We start from the raw sequence: 19626 nt of genomic DNA on the forward strand, positions 1-19626 counted from the left end.
CCTTCCTGCAATTTTTCTCTGCCTGATAAACATGCTGATTAAAAAGAGCAACGTGTAAACCTTTGATACTTTTTTAAATGAAATCCATGCCCTGCCCGAGGCTGACGCTTGCCTTCCACACAAACACGCCAGCTAATCAGATAAAGAATATATATGTATGCTTGTGTATGTGTGTGTCAGGGACATGGAGACATTACAGCCTCGGGCCTGGCTACAACACGGGCAAGTGAATGTTTGGCGAGATCCACGGGTTTACAGACACGCACTCCTAATAGGCAGTATTTTAAGCCATGAAAAAATAAAAGAGTACTGTCTATCTAGTAGTGATGAGGAGTGGATTCATATATTTCAACGCCTTACACAGTAACAGAGAGTAAAATTTACAGGTCAGGGAGTGAGCAGTGCTAAACTTAATATATATAATAAAAGGGCACTTCTGGGTGAAGCACTGGATTTGGGACACAGCAAACTGTAACCGTACTGTAAGGCAGCAAGGTTACGACTCTTAAAGTCATACTGATGTATTCCAGTGGGAAAGTAGCAATGATTTATGTCAGTGTGGGCTCACGATGGATGTAATGTTCCCATTTTTAACCAAAAAAGACCCGATTTCATTCCCTTCCTGTACATAGTTCAAATGATGAAACCCTACTGTATACTGGCACACAGTCAAAAGTGATTAACAAGCAAAAAGTTTCCCACCGAGACCAAAAAAAGCTTTACAGGGAATGCAGATGAGCCCGCGTTAAGGACTAGCAATCACAACTGCCACAAACACACAAACACCATGTGACCTGTGAGATTTCGGATATTCACTAGAAAGTGGATATGAATAGAAATTGAATATCGCTTGATAACAATAGCGCTTCTCTGCTCGCTCCTGAAACGTTCTCACACCCATTTCTTTCCACTCTTGAGTTCGAAGAGACCTAGACCATTTATAAACAAACCAGAGTATGATGGAGCTCGAGCAAGAGGTTATTTTTGGAGACCTCTTTGTTTTCATCCCGTCCGAATCATCGCTGCGAGACTGACAAGAATGAAGGAGGCTAGGGTTACTTATTTTACCATAACGGCGCACAATCTCAGCCTCTTAAATTTCACAAATTTTACACATACTTTCCCGACCGTTATGGAGGAAAGACGGAGGAACTGCAGTGCGCGAGCATAAATCAGCCTGGATTGATACTGCAGAAGCGTTCTCTGTATTCATGGCACTGTTCGAACATAAACTTTGATTCCCTACAGTTGGAAATCTCGATCGACCTATATTATTTTTGACAGTATAAGTTCTACAGAAGAAGAAAAAAAGGGGGAAAAAAAAAATGATGTCAGACTCCTAAAAGCTATTACAGCATCTAATCACAGTGTTTAAATTTAGTTCTGGCCAGTGCGTCGTTTCTTTTCCCCTGTCCCTATATTACCATAGCGCAGCACAGCTACTCTATAATGAAGTGGCAGGAACTAGCACTCTAAAGCAAGCCATCCTTTAATCTTTCGTCCTCTCTTCTCTCCAGCTCATTTTTCAAGCTTTGGGCAGGAGAAGCAGAAATGAAGCATTGCAGCTGGGAGCAGCGGAGCTCTGAGGCCCAGAGCCCTGTCAATGAAGCTCCTTAGCCCCTAACACTCATTAACACGACTCGCTAATTGTCAAATTCATTAAATCAAAGCCCCAAACGTCTTTCATAAAAATGAACGCACTGAGCTGGATGATAAAGATGTTAAGTGATTAAAGCTTGCACGTGTTCCAAAAAGAGAAATAATTACCCAAAGCAATGAGGGAAAAGTGACAATTTACACGCAGGCCAATTTGTTGCGCAGGATTTATAGGCTATACAAGCCGACGTGGGAGCAACACATTTTTACCCAGACTTGTTAATCTGAAATTATTCAAGTAATAAAATGATTATTTTACACAACATTTCAATCAGAAATGTTTATTACACCTATTTAACCAATTGAGGGATAAATCATGATAATTACATTTTACCATTTTGAATAAACAGGAATCTTATTCACATTGTACTTAATAAACTTCTAATAAATATTTATAAACCTCTAAATCACAATGAGTATCATTTGTTTTTAAATACTCAATATAAACCCAATTTACACTCAAATAAATGATGCTAATGATGCAGCACGCAAATAAGCAGTTCAAATGTAAGAACGAGGAACTTAATGATGTAACACACTATAAACACTCATATCTAACATCAGCCATTCAGACAATGTTATCTAAAGCCTGGAGCCAAACTACAAGATTTCTAGCATCTTAGCCTTTGGATATATCAAAAACTCCACATATGATGGCAGATTTCACAGATTTGTGAGAATTACAGAGAATGATACAGGAGGTCATTCGTACCCTTTGCAGTAACACTGTATAATAGTCCACCTGTGTGTGACAGGTCATAACACTCTCACACTGCACTACAACCATTAACACTGTTTTCTAGACTCTCAAGGTACTTCATATTCTTTATCTACTGCCAGTTTGCACGTGTACTGTAAATACTGATATAAATATGGTTAAATTCACAACTGTGTTTCATATCTGCATTGCTACATATAATTTAACGTATCGTATTCTATATTTAAGGTTTTCTTAGTCTTATAATTTTCAATTTTATATTTTCGTGTGTGTGTGTGTGTGTGTTGTATCTTGTAACTGACTATGCCACTGTAACACAAGAATTTCCCTCATCTATCTATCTATCTATCTATCTATCTATCTATCTATCTATCTATCTATCTATCTATCTATCTATCTATCTATCTATCTATCTATCTATCGTCATCAAACATTCTTACTAAACTACACTGAGCTACTAGTTCCTCAAGTTCCTCAAGTACTAGTTGATAATACAGTATCAACATTTACAATATTTACTGTCCAGTGTCACCCAAATGAAGATGGGTTCCCTTTCCTAGCCTGAGCCTCTCAAAGTTTCTTCCTCATATCATCTCCGGGAGTTTTTCCTTTACACCATCGCCTCAGGCTTGCTCCTTAAGGATAAAGTAGTAACTTAAGTATAAATTTTATAATTTTTTCCTATGCTTCTATACTTCTGTAAAGCGGCTTTGAGACAATATCCATTCTTCCGAACAAAAATAATAAACAAATAAACACTTTCGCTCACAATTATTCTTGAATAATATTGAATGAGTCCAAAAATATTGAATATATATTGAATCAGGAGGTCAGGACTAGAGAACGATTTGTGAGTAGGATTAAGGATTAAGATTCGATTTTCTACGCTCCATATCACCAGATAATCTTGGAAGATTTCAATTAAGACTAGGCTAAAATTGGGTCAGCGTTTATGACTGGCCTCAAAACCGTCCTGATTATCCCCCAGTAGCCTAGACATAGGAACATAAGCCAAACTAATGGTCGTGATTAATAAAATATCTGCAACAACTCGAATTAATACCAAGAAACATTCAGACCCAGTCAGCCTCACTTAGCAAACTAGATCAAAAAATTTTGCCATTGGGGTGAGTAAACCGCCAGAATATAAATACATAAATAGCTTTTTAAATAAAACATAACCCCAGCCCACCACACCACCCCATTCTCCTAAACACCCAGAATTTCTATTGCTAAATCTCATTAATTTCTAAATATCACTGATTTCTAAATATCACCGATTGATCTCAAGTTGTTTTTAATGGTTTGATTTTATTTCTCACTACAGTTTTTTGTTATTTATAACATTTGGAAAGTAGCACCATTTCTGTTATCGGGGATAGTAACATGCCTTTTCCTCTGGGTCTCTGAGAAATGATGTTTTCCCCTCGTGTAAACTTGCAACACCACAGGTATGTCTATGCTAGGTTAGGACCCTAAAGCAGAGGAATGTTCTTGAAGATTATAAAATTGGTGGTTATAGTGACCTCAATATTATCCAAAACACCCAGAATAATGTATTTTTAGTTTTATACAGCCTGGGGTCGAACTGACCCCAAGGAACACTGACACCACAAAATGTGTACAGGACACTGAAAATATGATATGATCATAATAATAATGATAATAATAATAATATTAATAATAATGATAATTTTATGTTTACCTGGTAAACTCTATTAAATTAGGAAAAGTCTTTAAATACACAGCAAAAATAAAAATCAAACATATTTAGAGTTTAAATTGAATTAAATTGACCCCAAGGATAATAAGAGGGTTATGGAATTTGCTATTCATGTAAATCTGTTAAATTCAGCTCCTTCTTATGTTTCTAAGCGAGTTCATTTACACCCCAAGACGACTAATTAATATAAACCTCTACTGACCGGCTTCAAATCATATAATCTGTAAAGAGTTACTCCACTTTTATATACAGATTGCACTGTCGAGCTTAAACAGCTCGTGTATTTCAAACACACATACAAATGTAATGATTTTGAGAATTAAAACTCTATAAATTATTTTATATTAAATGCATTAACTAAAGAAATATTACATTTGAAGGAAAAAAAGCAATTCATCATAAGTCCATAAATTAAGACAAATAAGTCATTCAATTAAGAAGAAACTCAACTTTTTTTTCTCATTTGGCTTTGGTTTTGGACCTTTTTAATAGCAGATTTTTTATTTGCATATAAAATTGCATAAAATATTATTTAAAAAAAAAAAATAAATAAATAATAATAATAATAATTGCAAATCCAGTAAAAATGTTTTAGTTCAGTTTAGCTTGTGCAAACCCTTACAAACAACTCCACACCAAGCCTAATTAATTGAAAATAATTATTAATATTAACAACAAGCAAAAACTGTTGTAATAATAATATTTGTCCATAAATGTTATACTTTTAAGCTAGTCCTTCTCTATACCGTGATCGTTCACTAATTAACAGTAGGTCTGCTTCTACCGTTTCTAAATATATTGAATCACGGCAGATTATCAAATATCGAATCGTTGCTTAATAAATCAAAATCGTATCGTGTGGACAGCTGTAGATTGTCATGTACACTCAGCCAGGCTTAAGCTCCACGTAGCATCCTGTTAATGCTGTTACACACACTGCCCCTTTCACTGAGCATGACTAGGCAGGAAGAAGCAGGAAATTAATTAAAGTGCCTTGAATGACAGTATGCTCAAGGGCACATAAGACCATCATACTCTCACCGTGCCTCACACACACACACACACACTTTAACCCCACCCTCTTCTGTATCCACTGCATCCATCAATGAATGAGTAGGCGAGACATGGTTTTAATGGGTCCTTCCATTATATCAGCTCAGGCCGTGTGTGTAATGGGATTGGTTCCCTGCGTGCACAGAACCGCCTGGATAGAAGGACCTCTGTGACAATACATGTAAGGTCAAACAAATTGTGTTTCATAAAATTTCCCAAACACCTTCAGGGCCTGACACACACGCGCACACACACACACACATACTCTTAATACAGCAGTGCTGTCTGAAGTACACAGAGAGGCATTGTTGGATGCATGAGGACCCTCTTGTTTTTTTTTTTCCCCAATGCCCTTTACTTAACAGGACTGAATCCTCCCATGACAAGGTGACACACTACAGCACAGACTACACAAGCTGAGAATCATGGGTCAGTGTTCAGGGTCAAATACCAACTATGAATGACTTTTAGTAAAGATCCTACAGTTAAAAAGTCACACTGGTATTCTACTGGTCTACACCAGCCAGTATTAGACCGATTGTGCGGCAGACAAGGTCAAAATCCAACGCTTTTACCACAGGGCTTGCAATAATACATTTCAAACCTGTAAGTAATTGTGCACTCGTTATGTAAGCACCTAATAAATTAGTAAAGTAGCCCTGAAATTCTATGGATCCCTGGTGGGGCTGTTGCTTGTCTGCCTCATTAAGCAGTTATTTAAAATGACACTGAATGAGTTTGTACAGGAATGGTGGCAGGCAGACCCAAGCAAAGCCACATGTGTCAACTATTGCAACTATTCTAGTGAGATTAGACACACACAAAAAGTACATACTTTTTCAGACCATTTGCAGCTCTTGCTTATGTTTAACAAGACAATGCTAACATGAACCTGCCACATCTGTACAAGATTATAGAGAATATTAAATTTAATGCTTTTTTTTTTTTCCTAGAATCTCAAATGGTTTTAAATTGAGGCATATATCGCACTGCGTAGGTCGTAACCTCTTATAAACACACAGCGGAACCCAAAAGTCTCAGACCGGTGGAAATCTCCATCAGTGAAAAATCAGGAGATAGACGTCATATCCATTTTCCTGGTTATACAACTGCACCTTTTAACCACTTTTTGTAGACAGATAAAGAAAGGAAATTATTTATGATCACACTTTCCCGGTGTCACCCAGATGAGGATGGTTTCCCTATTCAGTCTGGATCCTCTCAAGGTTTCTTCCTAATGTTGTTTCAGGAAATTTTCCCTCACCAACGTCACCTCTGGTTTGCTCATTAGGGATGCATTTGAAAATGTAAAATTTATTTCCCGAATTTATATATATATATATATATATATATATATATATATATATATATATATATATATATATATATATATATGTGTGTATATCTGTTAAGCTTTGTCAAAATGTCTGTTAAAATACACTTTTTCGAGACAAATTAGATCATCACCGTCATCTTCAGTGAAAAACAGAATCTTCGAAAATATTTCTTAATACGTCCCTCTTTAATGACAGTGTGCACTCCAGCTGGCATGGACTCCACAAGTTTGTGTAAAACCTGATGATCCATGTTAGCTCAAATCCATTAGGGTGCCGTCTGAACATGTGCTGCAGTGGAAGAGATGAAACTCAAGAAAAATCTGACCTTTTGTCCAAATGTTAATGACATACTTATAATATTACATTTAAATAGTGACCTACAAATAGTACAGATTCTTGAATATGGAACAGAGAAGATATTAAACATTTCTTGTCTTTTTATTTTACTTTTTTTCCCTGAACTGTAAAACCTTTGTTCCAGGTTTATTTATCATTTATTATTTTTTTAATTTTTAAATGGAAAAAAAAAAAAAAAAAATATATATATATATATATATATATATATATATATATATATATATATATATATACATATATATATATATTTATTTCTATATTTTTATCTAATTATATATATATATATATATATATATATATATATATATATATATATATAAATAAATAATATATATATATTTATATATATATATATAAAATCATTTTCGTAATTAATTATTTCTTTCCTAAATATATAATATAATTTAATTTCACTAAGTAAATTAAATATTAGATGCTTTTTTTTTTCTTCTTTCTCGACTACAAATGGCCATCACTAGTGACCATATCACACCTTTATTCCACACTTGTGTTTATTTCTCGTCAATGATATTGCGGTCCCATATATTAAGATGCTCTTTTCCTGGTGAAATCACTGTAAAATGTCTGTACACTTCCCCAGTGATGTGCACATCTCAGATTGAAGTCACTATTACACAAGCCAGGCAGGTTCTGTGTGTTATGGAATGTGATATACAGCAATAGCTTACACTGACCATTGTGTTCTAGCCATAACAGTTTACTTTGTGGTCGCGCAAGCCACAAAACAATGATGACCTCTCTGAGAAAGTTACAGCACTGTGGGAGGAACAGAGGAACCTTTCAACACCTTACATCGCACAAAACTGTTGCTTCCCTCCTTTTTTTTTTTTTCTTTTTTAGAAATGAAGACATGTGAGCTGAGAGGTCTGAGGTCTCCTAGCCTGCAGTGCACACATGAGGCTAGCCGTGATTCATTTACACTGACAGGGCCGTTTTCACAGATAGGCTCGAGCATAAATATGCCATGCCGCACAGCTGGAAAATGTAGAAAATCATCAGGGTTAAAAAGTGTAGAGATTAACGTTTCACGAGTTTCCTCTTAAATGTATATTATTACGTAAACACGGGGCAGACGTGAGGTGGGTTGAACCTGTGCATGGCCAAAGCAAGCACAAAGCCAGGGTTTCACCGTGCTCCCGTAGCCGGGAAAAAAAAAAGTATTTCCAGACTAACATGCATGGAAAAGTGTGAGCTGAGGGAATGGAGTCCTATAGCAACAAATGCTTTCATAGTTCAGAAGTGAGTTATCTGGACTTCTCTATTAAATGCTAACGGTCGTTAGATAACATCTCCTCAGAAAGAGAAAAATAATCATCCCATGTCCTGACATGACTTAAAGCAAAGTCATAAACAAGTAGGAACCGGCATGTATCTTTCTCACACTTCTTACAGAGGAAGAATATGAAAATGAATCCATCTCTGTCTGAACACTCACCACAACAATACTGCTTAACTTTGGTCTGGCCAAATGCTTTCCTGATTAATACTCATCACTCATTATACCGAAGGGAAGAAAAAAAAAAACAGCACAAAGATCCATCTTCAGAATCCCTGTCAACAGCTCCGGCAGCTCAGAAGTCTTCCTCCCCCCCTTCTCTTCTTAAGCAGACAGAAAAAAAAGCAAGGCCTCAGGTTTGACACACTGTCCAGACTCCAGACTCTGTTTTTGTAAGGCTGCTTATGGCTTCAGCAGCAGGAGGTGTAGGGTCTGCCACAAATATTTCTCCCAGGGAATGCTTTCCAAAACAAAACACTGAAAGTCATCAGTGCCTTTTTCTTTCTTTTTTTTTTGGGCAGGAGAAGTCGGTGGGAGCTGATTGAGAGCTATCGCTCACACTCCATGTGAGGAGAGAAGAGCAGATCGAGCCAAGAACTAATGAAGGAAGCGAATGTCTCTGTGATCTGAAGCTCTCGGAGCTTCACAGCCTCTTTATTTCTGCCTTAGTAAAACTATGCTGTTGTTGGACGGGCTCCAGGTCTGAGCGTTTTATTGGTAAGCCCACATTCCCGCAAAGTGCACTGGCTGCTCTTGCTATGTGCACTCAAACTTGTTTATCTATGTTTCAATAATTACACAAAACTCGAGATTTTTTTTTTTCATAACGTGAAGAGAGCCTCTGAGGGCAATTTCTATTAACTCAAAATTCAACGATATTTCGGAAGGTCTTTCAGATTACTTTATCCCGACTTCCACATTTCCCCTGCATATTGATTGTAGTGTATCAGCCTGAAAGCTGCAGTGGCTCAATCACAATCGCCTAATGGTGCAAAAAAAAAAAAAAAAAAAAAAAGTCTAAACCTGGCTTACAGAGATCTGATGCAAATAACTCCGAGCTATGTCTACAACTCATCTTAATAGCCGAGCGCAACTGATAAAAAGGGGCTAAAAAAAATCTGTTTCAACAGTGTTCAAGCGGTGTTGGCTGCTCATGCCGTCAGCAAACCGAGATAAGGCCTATCTCTCTCCATCATCACTAAACAAGATTGAGCAGAAAAATACAAATTACAAAGGCTGTAGGCAAAGCTCTTTATCTACTGTTTGGGGGAGTTTGATCATGGCTAAGGAAATGGCTCTGTGTGTCGAACAGATCCTGTCCCACCACTTCCACTTGGGTATGAAACAATGCGAGCGGCTACTATCTGAGCCACACCGCTATCCTTCCGCATGTGGAAAACAAGCAGAAACCTCACCCATTCCTAACACTACAGAAACAACTCTGTCTGTTGAAACATGATAAATTCAGAAAACAACAGCATGCGCAGGAGATGATGGCTATAAACGCATGTTCATATCGTGGGAGGATCTGGGCTTTACTCTGCTTCACAGGCTGTCCGATTGACACATATCCATTCATTCGTTTTCATTTACGTATTACGGATCGCATTTTATTCAGCTTTTAAACAGCTTGTTTTTGTATCCAATGCATCCTCCTTAACAGGTCCTCCTTTTTGTTTCGAGCTCAGCACCATTTCAGCAATAATGTGACAGTAATCACAAAGAGTTTAGATTTGGATTTTTTCCACACTAGCGCACAGCACACGGGACACCTCGGTGCAGGCGTACAATCGATCAGCGTGGCTCAACAGCTCGCTGGCCTGCGGCCTCACAGCGGGAGAGCTCCACCAGCGCCAACCTTCTGAAGGCTCCGGATAAAAGTTAGCCCCTAGCGCCGAGGCCCAGACACGAACAGACGAGTAAAAGGAGGAAAAACAAACGCGTGTTTTGGGTCGGCCTGATGGACCCTGCTCTCAGGAGGCCCAGTGCTCGTCTGATGATGTCGATAATGGAGGCCGCTCGGGCCCAGGAGTGCACTTAAACACCAGGATTAGCTCAGCCAAAACGCCTGTGTTTTTAATACACACAGACGGAAGGAAGTGTTCGCCTACAAAGCGACGGAGCGCTGCTCTTCTGTGGCTTTTCATGACAGGTCAGATGGTGGAGGGGGAAGAGGAACAGAAAAAAGACACAGGTACATCCTGGCTCTGGAAATCAACTAGCAAAATAATCATCCTCTTTTCTTAAAAAACAAAAAAAGAAATATGGCCGAGAGAGGGATATGAATTTTCTAGAATGTCTAGTAGTATGAGTCTAAATCAGATTTATAGAAGTCAAAATGGAGACCAAGTCATTAATTCATGTTTTACATAGAAGACAGCGAGCACGCTAAACCACACATAAACCACAAAGTTCCAGGCTTTTTTTTTTAATTTTTTATAGAATTAAATAACTTAAAATGCTGGAGCTGACATGGAGTACGTTTCACTGCATTTTTTGTACCTAAAAACATGTTGAACGGCCTTGACGTGACATGAACCTACAAAAAAAAATATCCTTTACCTTTTATTGGCAAACCGCAAAAACGTATGCTATTATATATCAAAGATCAACATGTTCTTTATCCCACCATGTTATTTGTAGCCTCACTTAAATCCCTGGAAGTGCTGAGGGTGAAATGTTCAACCTGATTAAAATCCTAAAGAGTTTCCAGCACCAGTATGTGATATACCAAGTTAAAGCGGTAAGCGATGCTAACAAATCATATGACAGAGAACCTCTGACCTGACCTTTGACCTACAGATACACACACACACACACACACACACACACAGGCATGAGGATGTGCACACACAAGCAGAGGATTTGGGATGGCCACATGTAATGTTGTGAAGCTCCTGCAGTGATGTGTTGACTTTTGATCACTGGGAAGAAACTTTATTCACTCTTACGGTATCAATATCGCTGCTTCTCAAAAAAAAAAAAAAAAAACGTTAAACATCATCTTTTATTTCCGTTCTTGTATCTCCTGCTCGAGAGTTTTTAATCCTTTTACGAGGATCACGAGGCACGGTGGACGTTTAATTCGGCCGCTGATTTATTAGACACGCACTTAAAGCAAAGAGTACATCAATCTTGGGCATATCCCTGAAATCAGCGCGCACATAAAGAAATGAAAGATCTCTCCACTGACAAAACTGTTATCTCTCTGTCTAAAAGCTAGGTTCAGAGATCAGGCTCGTCGGTGCACGGCCCGGCTGCGTGGTGTCTCTCAGATTACACACATCAAAAGCCTGAGAGCCACCGAGAGGAGGAGGGACGAGAGCAAGGCCACATTGTCACCACACGATTAACATCACTGCTGAAAAAGATGCTGCCCCCCCCCATTAACAATACTGCCAAAGAAAATGATACCTTCTTTTGATTTCTGAAAAGGACAAGCAATTCTTTAGGAAAAAAGGAGGGGGGAAAATAAAAGAGCAACGCTGCATGTAGCGCGGGTCGGACGCAGCTATAGGTGGCACTGTTGCATCACAGTTCACGCGAGTCTTCCTCACACACTTCACCCACTACACCGAGCGAAAGGGGTGTTTCAGTACACCACCTAAAAATATTCTTTCATCTATGTTCAAGTGTCATTTCCCCAAAAGATTTTAATAACATCTAATTATTTCAAACTGCTAGGATGGATCTTTCAAAATATCACACTTCCCAAACAGAACACATTTTTGATGCTAAAACTGCTCTTTTCCTGGGAGAGTGATTCAACAGTTAATTATCGTAGAGGCTGGGGTTTTTTTTTTTGTTTTTTTTTTCATCCCCTCTGCCACAAATCAAACTCCAACTCGCGAACGCTGAGTGGAAAACATCTTGAAATGCAGCACACAGGCAAACATAGTGGGAGCAAACTCACTGATGTTAAACGAGCGTACATAAAACTAAAGTAACTCGTTTGTACGTGAAAAAAAATTATTTTTTGGTAGTCCATCTGACCGTCTTAGTTTGGATATAAGGAGAGGGTGATATAATCCAACCTCACACCTTATTAACAGGGAAGCGAAGTTTTGTGTTGTGTCTTATAGTGAAAGTGAAATTGCTCTACAGCAACTGATAGAACTCGCTATGAGAAAGACAATTTCCTATTTTCTTTCCTTCAACTATTTGTCTTGAAATAAAAATCCTAAACAGAACGGGTGAACAGAGACTCGTGTGTTGTTCCTCTAAACGCAGAGAGGAAATTAGTGTTTATCATATGCAGGCAGAAGTCCACAGATCATCCAAAGTGTGGAAAAAGTATAAAGACGACAGGTCGAATGGCCCTCAGTGGCCTAAAAACAACAACAACAACAACCACCTGTGGGACATCCAGTAATGAGATGGGTTAGAAGCATGCTGGAAGAATACTATGGTGGCTCACACTGACCAAAATAATGCAGAACTCAGCTAAAAACAGCAACGGTGAAAAACATAGACCTTCTGTGGAGTGTTAAAGCAAAAAAAAAAAAAAAAGCCCGAGAGGGGAAAAAAGGAAGATGTGGCCCTGAGGCAGGATCATGAGCTCTGGCCTTTGCGTTCTGGTCATGTCCAATGAGAGAGTGACGGTGAACGAACATGTTTGCCCAAAAACGTACAGAAAGAGCATTTCCCCTTCCTGTTTACATCGTGTCAGGCCGTCTATCCCCCTATTCCAAAATAACAAGCGGTAAAAATTTGATGGCGCTCAGGTTGAAGGCGCACTAAAGGCGCAGGATGATCTGCAGTGTCCAGTGCAGGTAGGAGAGGATGTTCACTCTGTCAGGAAGAGAACTTTTTAACTCTGATTAACTCTCTCATGGCCGAAAGAAGCATGGTGAAGTGAACAAAGTACATCAGGCAAGAGACCTGACAGACATCTCATAACACAACCTGGTCATGTCATATTAGACCCTCAAAATTAATATCCTCTAACTCCACATGAAGAAAAAAAAATTCTCCATTCCACAACATCCTTATCTAAGTATGATTTCTGTGAAAAACTATATATATATATATATATATATATATATATATATATAAATTATATTATATATTTTTTAAATTCTTCTGTCGAACCACAATTCAAAAGCAGTGTCTGATTTTCATTAGTCAATTTCCTGTAAAATTTTATTTATTATTACTTTTGTCAGTTTCAAGTTATTTCACTAACCATTGTGGGTTTTTCTTTCTTTAATGGAAGGGTACCAACAATTTTGTCCGTGTGTGTGTGTGTGTGTGTATATATATATATATATATATATATATATATATATATATATATATATATATATATAAGGACACTGTCGCATGGTTGGACATGCAATGACATGCCATGCATAGCACCAGGTGTGTTAAAACGAGTTCATCATGTGTGTGAGGTGAGAGAGACAACTCCATGTGTGCACAAAGTAATGGAATGAATCATATAGAAATGTTCTGTAAATAAAGTTACATTATTTTGCTAAAAACTTTTTCCATATGTATAGAGACTTTGGGGATATCATGTGCATTTCACATCAAATTTTGCATAAATCTACACTCTGTACACCCACCGAAAGCACTGTGGCCTCCATGATACTTTAATGGAGCTACCAGGACTCCTACTTCCTATAACCGGCTGTTCAGCCAAACTAGGAATCAGGGGAGAAGGGTCTTGATACAAGAGGTGACCAAAAACCTGATGGTCAATCATTTGTGGAGCTGGGCGAAAACTTTGCTGCAACGCTCTGATCTGGGCAGTATGGCAGAGTGGCCAGATGGAAGCCTCTCCTCTGTGAGGAGGCAGATGAAAGCCTGCTTGGAATTTGCAAACAAGCAGCTAAAGGACGAGATCCTCTGGTCTGATGAAACAAAGACTGAACTGTTTGGCCTCGATTCCAAGCGTCATGTCTGAATGAAACCAAGCACTGCTCATCACCTGTGCAATACCATCCCCTTGCTGAAGCATAGTGTTAGTAGCATCATGTTATGGGGGTGGGGATGGAGCTTTTAGCAGAAAGAACTGGGCACTGGTCAGGGTAGAAGAAAAGCTAAACACAGCAAAATACAGAGATATCCCTCTTGTTGCAGAGCACTCAAGACCTCAGACTAGGCTTGACAGGATAATGACTCTAAGCACAAAGCCAAAACAATGTAAGAGTGGCTTAGGGACAGTTCTGTGAATGTTCTTGAGACGCCAAGCCAGAGCCCAGATTTGAAAAAAAACATTACTAGAGATATTTGAAAACGGCTGTCCACCGACGGTCCTAACAGAGCTTGAGAGGATCTGTAGAGAAGGACGGCAGAAAATCCACAAATCCAGGTGTGCAAACCTGTTGCATTGTACACAAATAGAGCTGAGGCTGTAGTCGCTGCCAAAAGAGCTTCAACTAAGCAATGAGTTAGGGGTCTGAATACATACACTACTAACAAAACGTTAAGGATATTTGGCTTTTGGGTAAAATTTATGGAAAATGTAAAAAGGTTCATGCTACAGTGATATTATATCATGAAAGTAGGGCATTTAAGTAGAAGCATGCAATGGTGATTTCCTCATCTCAAACAATTTATTGAAACAAAATCCAACAACAGTGGTGGGTATACCACAACAAAAAATGTCAATGTCTCAATAATTTGTCATGTGCCCTTGACCATCAATTACACCTTGACAGCGACGTCTCATGCTGTTCATGAGTCGACTTATTGTCTGCTGAGGCATGGTATTCCACTCTTCTTGAAGGGTGGCCCTCAGGTCATTGAGGTTCTGGGGTGCAGGGTTACGAGCCTCTACATGGCGACTCAGATGTCTGATGCATAGCGCTCTCCTTGACGTCTCCAACATTGTTGGCGGCCATCATTTCTGCACAACGTAATCGACTTTCATCAGAGAACAGCATTGAGGCCCACTGGTCCCTCGTCCAGCGTAAATGCTCCCTGGCCTGGTGGTGTGGTCAGGTACCCTTGCAGGTCGTCTAGCACGCAGACCACGCTGATGTAATGATTTCGAATGGTCTGACGAAACACTTGGGTGTCTCTCACCTCCCTTAAATGTGCCTGGAGTTGAGTGGCATTCATCATCCGGTTCCGCAGGGCACTGTTCACAATGAAGCGGTCATCAACGTGGGATGTGGACAAAGGACGTCCACTTCTATGCCTTTCTGTGACTCTTCCAGTCTCTCTGTATCTCTGTCACAACCTGCTGATGACACTCTGTGACACTCTAAGCTCAGTGGCCACTTCCCTTTGAGAACATCCTGTTTGAAGCCTCGCAATGGTGAGGTACTGTTGATCAATAGTGTCGTCTTGGTCTCATGATGTCAAAATGTGAACAGCATGATGAAGAGCACTGTTTAAATACCAATTCTAATTGAACCAGAAAATTTATTGGTCGATTCATGGATCAAACACCAGTTGTGAATTTTGCCGTTAAGCACCTTGTTAGAGAACAGCAAGTTATGCAAAAAGTACTGAAACACTGAACAGTTGGACATGTGCATTCAAAAGTGTAGAGAAGGTCAAATTAAGTTCACCTGTAAAGGTTATAGTGCATTTTAGGTGCATCCTGAAATTTCACCCGAAAGCCGAATATCCTTAACTTTTTGTGAGTAGTGTGTGTATATATACACACGTCACACCACAGATTTGTACCTAAGCCAGTAATCAGGTCATTCATTAAGAGACTGTTATGCTGCATTACAAGAAAACTATTGTCAACTTTTGTCAGAACTAGATCCTGGAACGTTAATGCAAGTGTGGTTAAATAATGAATTATGACAGAGCTTTGTCTTTGACTTAGCTGATATAAACTTTCTCAATGAAATTAAATAAAAAGTTACATTCATGCAGCAGATAGCTGATGAAACCATATTCAGTACATTGTCCTGGAGGCAGATTCTGCAAGTCACCACAGCTGAAGACTCAAATCAAATGACCGGACTTGTGTAACCACAATCACAATGTTCATAACTTAGGACAAAAATACTTGTCGTGCTTCAACATGCTGTTCACACATCAGTAACCTGAGACCTGCCTTATTTTAACATGCATGTACTTGACAGGGTTGTCTCTTGAGCCTAAAGAAAAAAAAATCATGTCATAGAGAACAGGACTTTCTCTATTGTTAATTATTAAGTGCTGTGTATTAGCAGCCACTTTATTAGGAACACCTGCATCAGCCACTAATGCAATGCATAAAATCATGCCGATACAGGGTATAAGCTTAATAAGTTAATGTTCACATCAGACTATAGAATCGGGGAAAAAATGTGTCTGTGGCATAGTTGTTAGTCCCAAATGACTTGTTTGGAGAGTTGATGTCCTGGGAATTTTTCACACAAAGCAGCCTGTTGATTTTACAATGAATGATGCAAGCAACAAAAAACATCCAAGGTAGAAACACCTTGTTGGTGAAAGTGGTCAGAGCTGAAATGAAGACTAGGGTAACTAAAAAAAACAAAAAAAACCCACACTCTTTACAACCGTGGTGATTAGGACAGCATCACAGAACACACGGCATGTTGAACCTTGAGGCAGAAGAGCAGGCCGGTTTCTGCTCCCGTCTGCCAAGAACAGGAATCTGAGGCTACAGTAGGCTAGAGTCTCACCTAAACTAGACAGAAGATTGGAAAAGGACCAGGTGATATTTCATTTTTACAAGTTCTAATTGCAAACAAAATGATTTCATCCCCCTGTGACCTGAATCCCACAGTCTGGGAGCACTTGCAGATCCTGTTTTTTTTTTTTTTTAATTATCAGTAACAAATACTGTAATGTGAGAGCCAGAGTGAAGCATTAACAGCATCCATGAGCAACAAGCAATAAAAGTACAAAAGGAGACTCTGGGGAGATGAGACAAGAACAAAGAGATCAAACCACTGGCAGAAAAAATTTCACCGGATATTCTTACTGCATTTTGTGTATGTGCTTATACAACAGCAAGGCTAAGTTACATGGCAAAAAAATATATTTCTATAAAAAATAAAAAATAAAAAAAATAAAAAATACTTGACCTTTTCACAATGCATTCAATTCACAATAAATTTGTAAAGCTTTATTATTAAAAACTACACTGTTTCAAAAAAAGAGAAAAGTATTGCACAAGTAAATGGCATGGAAGGTGAAACGTTTGAGAACTGAGCAAAAGTTAAAATGTCGTGTTGCAGATGAAAAAAATCAGCCCGATTTTCTCTTTATATAATAGGAAAGACAAGAATCATTGCAAATCATTAAACTTTTATCCAGATTTTATACAGAAAAATGTTTTATCCAGATAGGTGGGAACTTCCAGGAAGACCCCGCCCCCATCCAAATGGCTCACTGAATGGTTTTATTGACATAAAAATGATGTCATATTGTTATGGCATCAGATCACAACCCAATTTTGGAGCAGCGTGTTAGACATCACTCCACTACCATTATCACAACACTGATAAAATAAGTGGGAAGCTTGGTGTTTGTCCCTTTCATACAGTTCCTGACACTTCTACAGAAAATGAAGCTGTTCTAGCTGGTTGTGGTGACCTGACACCTTCTTAACACACTTTAAGATGGATTTTCCTTTAACTTGTCACTCATGGCTTCATACGGCTCCTTAACACTCCACTGTAGCGTTCTCATAGTTGGTTATTTCCTGTATTAGTTCATATGTTACGTATGCCATAAAAAAAGTGTGTTTAATGCACAGTCATTATCAGATAAATCTGATTTCCACAGAATTAGTAATTAATCATGTAAACAACACACTATAGCCTTTTTAACTGGATTAGGGGAATTGGAGCAATCAAGTAAAGCTGTTTTTAGCCTGGTAATCAGATTAATCATTGCATGTAATCCTTCATTTTTTAACTTTTGTGCCTGTGTACAGATATAACAAGATACTACAGTACATCCTGAAAGGCTGGAAAAAGAACAAGTGTCCAGTTTCCATGAGTCTGTGCCCATGATGGCTCAGGTTCCTTTTCTTGGCTGACTACACTGGATTGAGAACCCAGTGTTGTCTTCTGCTGTTGTAGCTCATACACTACAATGTGTTTTAAAGAATGATCATTTATTTTTAGCTATTATATCCTTCCTGGCAGCTCCAATCAATCTTGCTATTTTTCTTTTATCGCTCTTTTTACCAAGGCATTGCCACCCAAACTGTCACTGACTCAGTGTTTTTGGTTTTTCACAACATTCTTCGTAAACTGTAGAAAGACAGACCAACAGTATCTGAAATACTTTTGATCCAATAAGCATGCCGTGATTAAAATCAGAGATCACGCTTTATTAATGATGTTTCATGTGAAAAGAAACTGAAGCTCACGATCTGTACCTGCATGAGTCTGTGCACTGTGATGCTGCCACATGTTCGGGTTGGTTGTGTAACTGCATTAACAACCAAGGTACAGGTACAGGTCAGGGTACAGGTGATCCTATTAAAGTGGACGTTGAGTGCTGATGTGAATAAGGTATGTATTTAAAAAGAAATCATAAAGATACCCATTTCCTGCATTCACATTACTTGTGGAGGTCTGCGTGTCTAAACAGACCGATATTTATAGTTATCAGCATGTTTTGTAGGTGTAAAGATAGCATACAAGGAAACTTGATGCATGCATATATGAATGAACACGTGGAAGATATCTGCAAAAACAACTTCTTTACTTTTGCTGACTGTCTGCTTGTAAATCTGAAACACTTGGGATTTGCTTGATGCTTTTGGCTGAAAGTTGTTTTTACTCGCAAACCACCTTCACGAGGATTACCTTGACAAGTCGAAGCAGCTGGTACAGGTCTTCCACCTCATCAGCATCGTTCGGACTGTATTCTCTGCTCGTGTCCACACTCGAGCCTTCTATGGTCCTCCTGTACAGGGGCAGGTCCATGGCTTCTGCATACAGCTCAATAGCCTGATGCCCAACCGTTTGATACATGTAGCTGTCAAGCTCATCTGGGTAGCACAGAGTGAGGAGGAAGCTTTATTATTAATATTTTGGGAGCAGTTATTTAAGGATTTCAGATTTATGATCTTACCTGTGTGAGCTGGTCGGAGGTTGGCCAGTGCTACTATAGTGTGTCCTGCAGCAACACACTGCATCATGTTATAACAGCTGTCTTTGCCACCACTGTGAATAGCACAAGAGAATTAGATGAATATATATTTTTGCTTTATATGGCAGGGCTGCATGAATATGGAACTGCTGTGCTCCATTTGTAAACACATGCACTTTTATGGGGAAATATACTGATAAATTAGAACCATGGATGAAAAATGAATAAGAGTTAGCAGACAAAGCGACACCTCGTTACCTTATCAGTGCAACAACTTTCATTTTCATTATTTATTCATTCACACAACACTAAAACAATGTTTCTTTTTTATTAAAGGAGTCTGTCACGCTGTCAACATATGTTACTCCGGAGGCTCACGCCGCTTCGCTCACGCTAAAGCCCAAACCACTCCCTGCTCCCTACATAGCTGCACTACATACTACTTCAAACAGCAGGTTAT

At 38.8% G+C, this 19626-nt stretch overlaps 1 protein-coding gene across 3 annotated transcripts in view; it reads right to left on the reverse strand.

Moving 5' to 3' along the window:
* Nucleotides 1-19626, reverse strand: part of dph6 (diphthamine biosynthesis 6) — a 111574-nt gene that overhangs the window by 48333 nt on the left and 43615 nt on the right. For 2 of the 3 annotated variants that reach the window (XM_058398382.1, XM_058398381.1), the window contains 2 exons: nt 19149-19240; nt 18881-19065 (listed from right to left, as the gene is read on the reverse strand). In XM_058398382.1, coding sequence (XP_058254365.1) covers nt 18881-19065; nt 19149-19240 — 277 coding nt within the window. Of the gene's footprint in view, nt 1-18880; nt 19066-19148; nt 19241-19424; nt 19597-19626 lie in introns of those variants that run through there. The other variant, XM_058398383.1, reaches the window with a different exon arrangement.

This window comes from Hemibagrus wyckioides, linkage group LG09, assembly GCF_019097595.1.
Source record: "Hemibagrus wyckioides isolate EC202008001 linkage group LG09, SWU_Hwy_1.0, whole genome shotgun sequence".
Lineage (NCBI taxonomy): Eukaryota > Metazoa > Chordata > Actinopteri > Siluriformes > Bagridae > Hemibagrus > Hemibagrus wyckioides.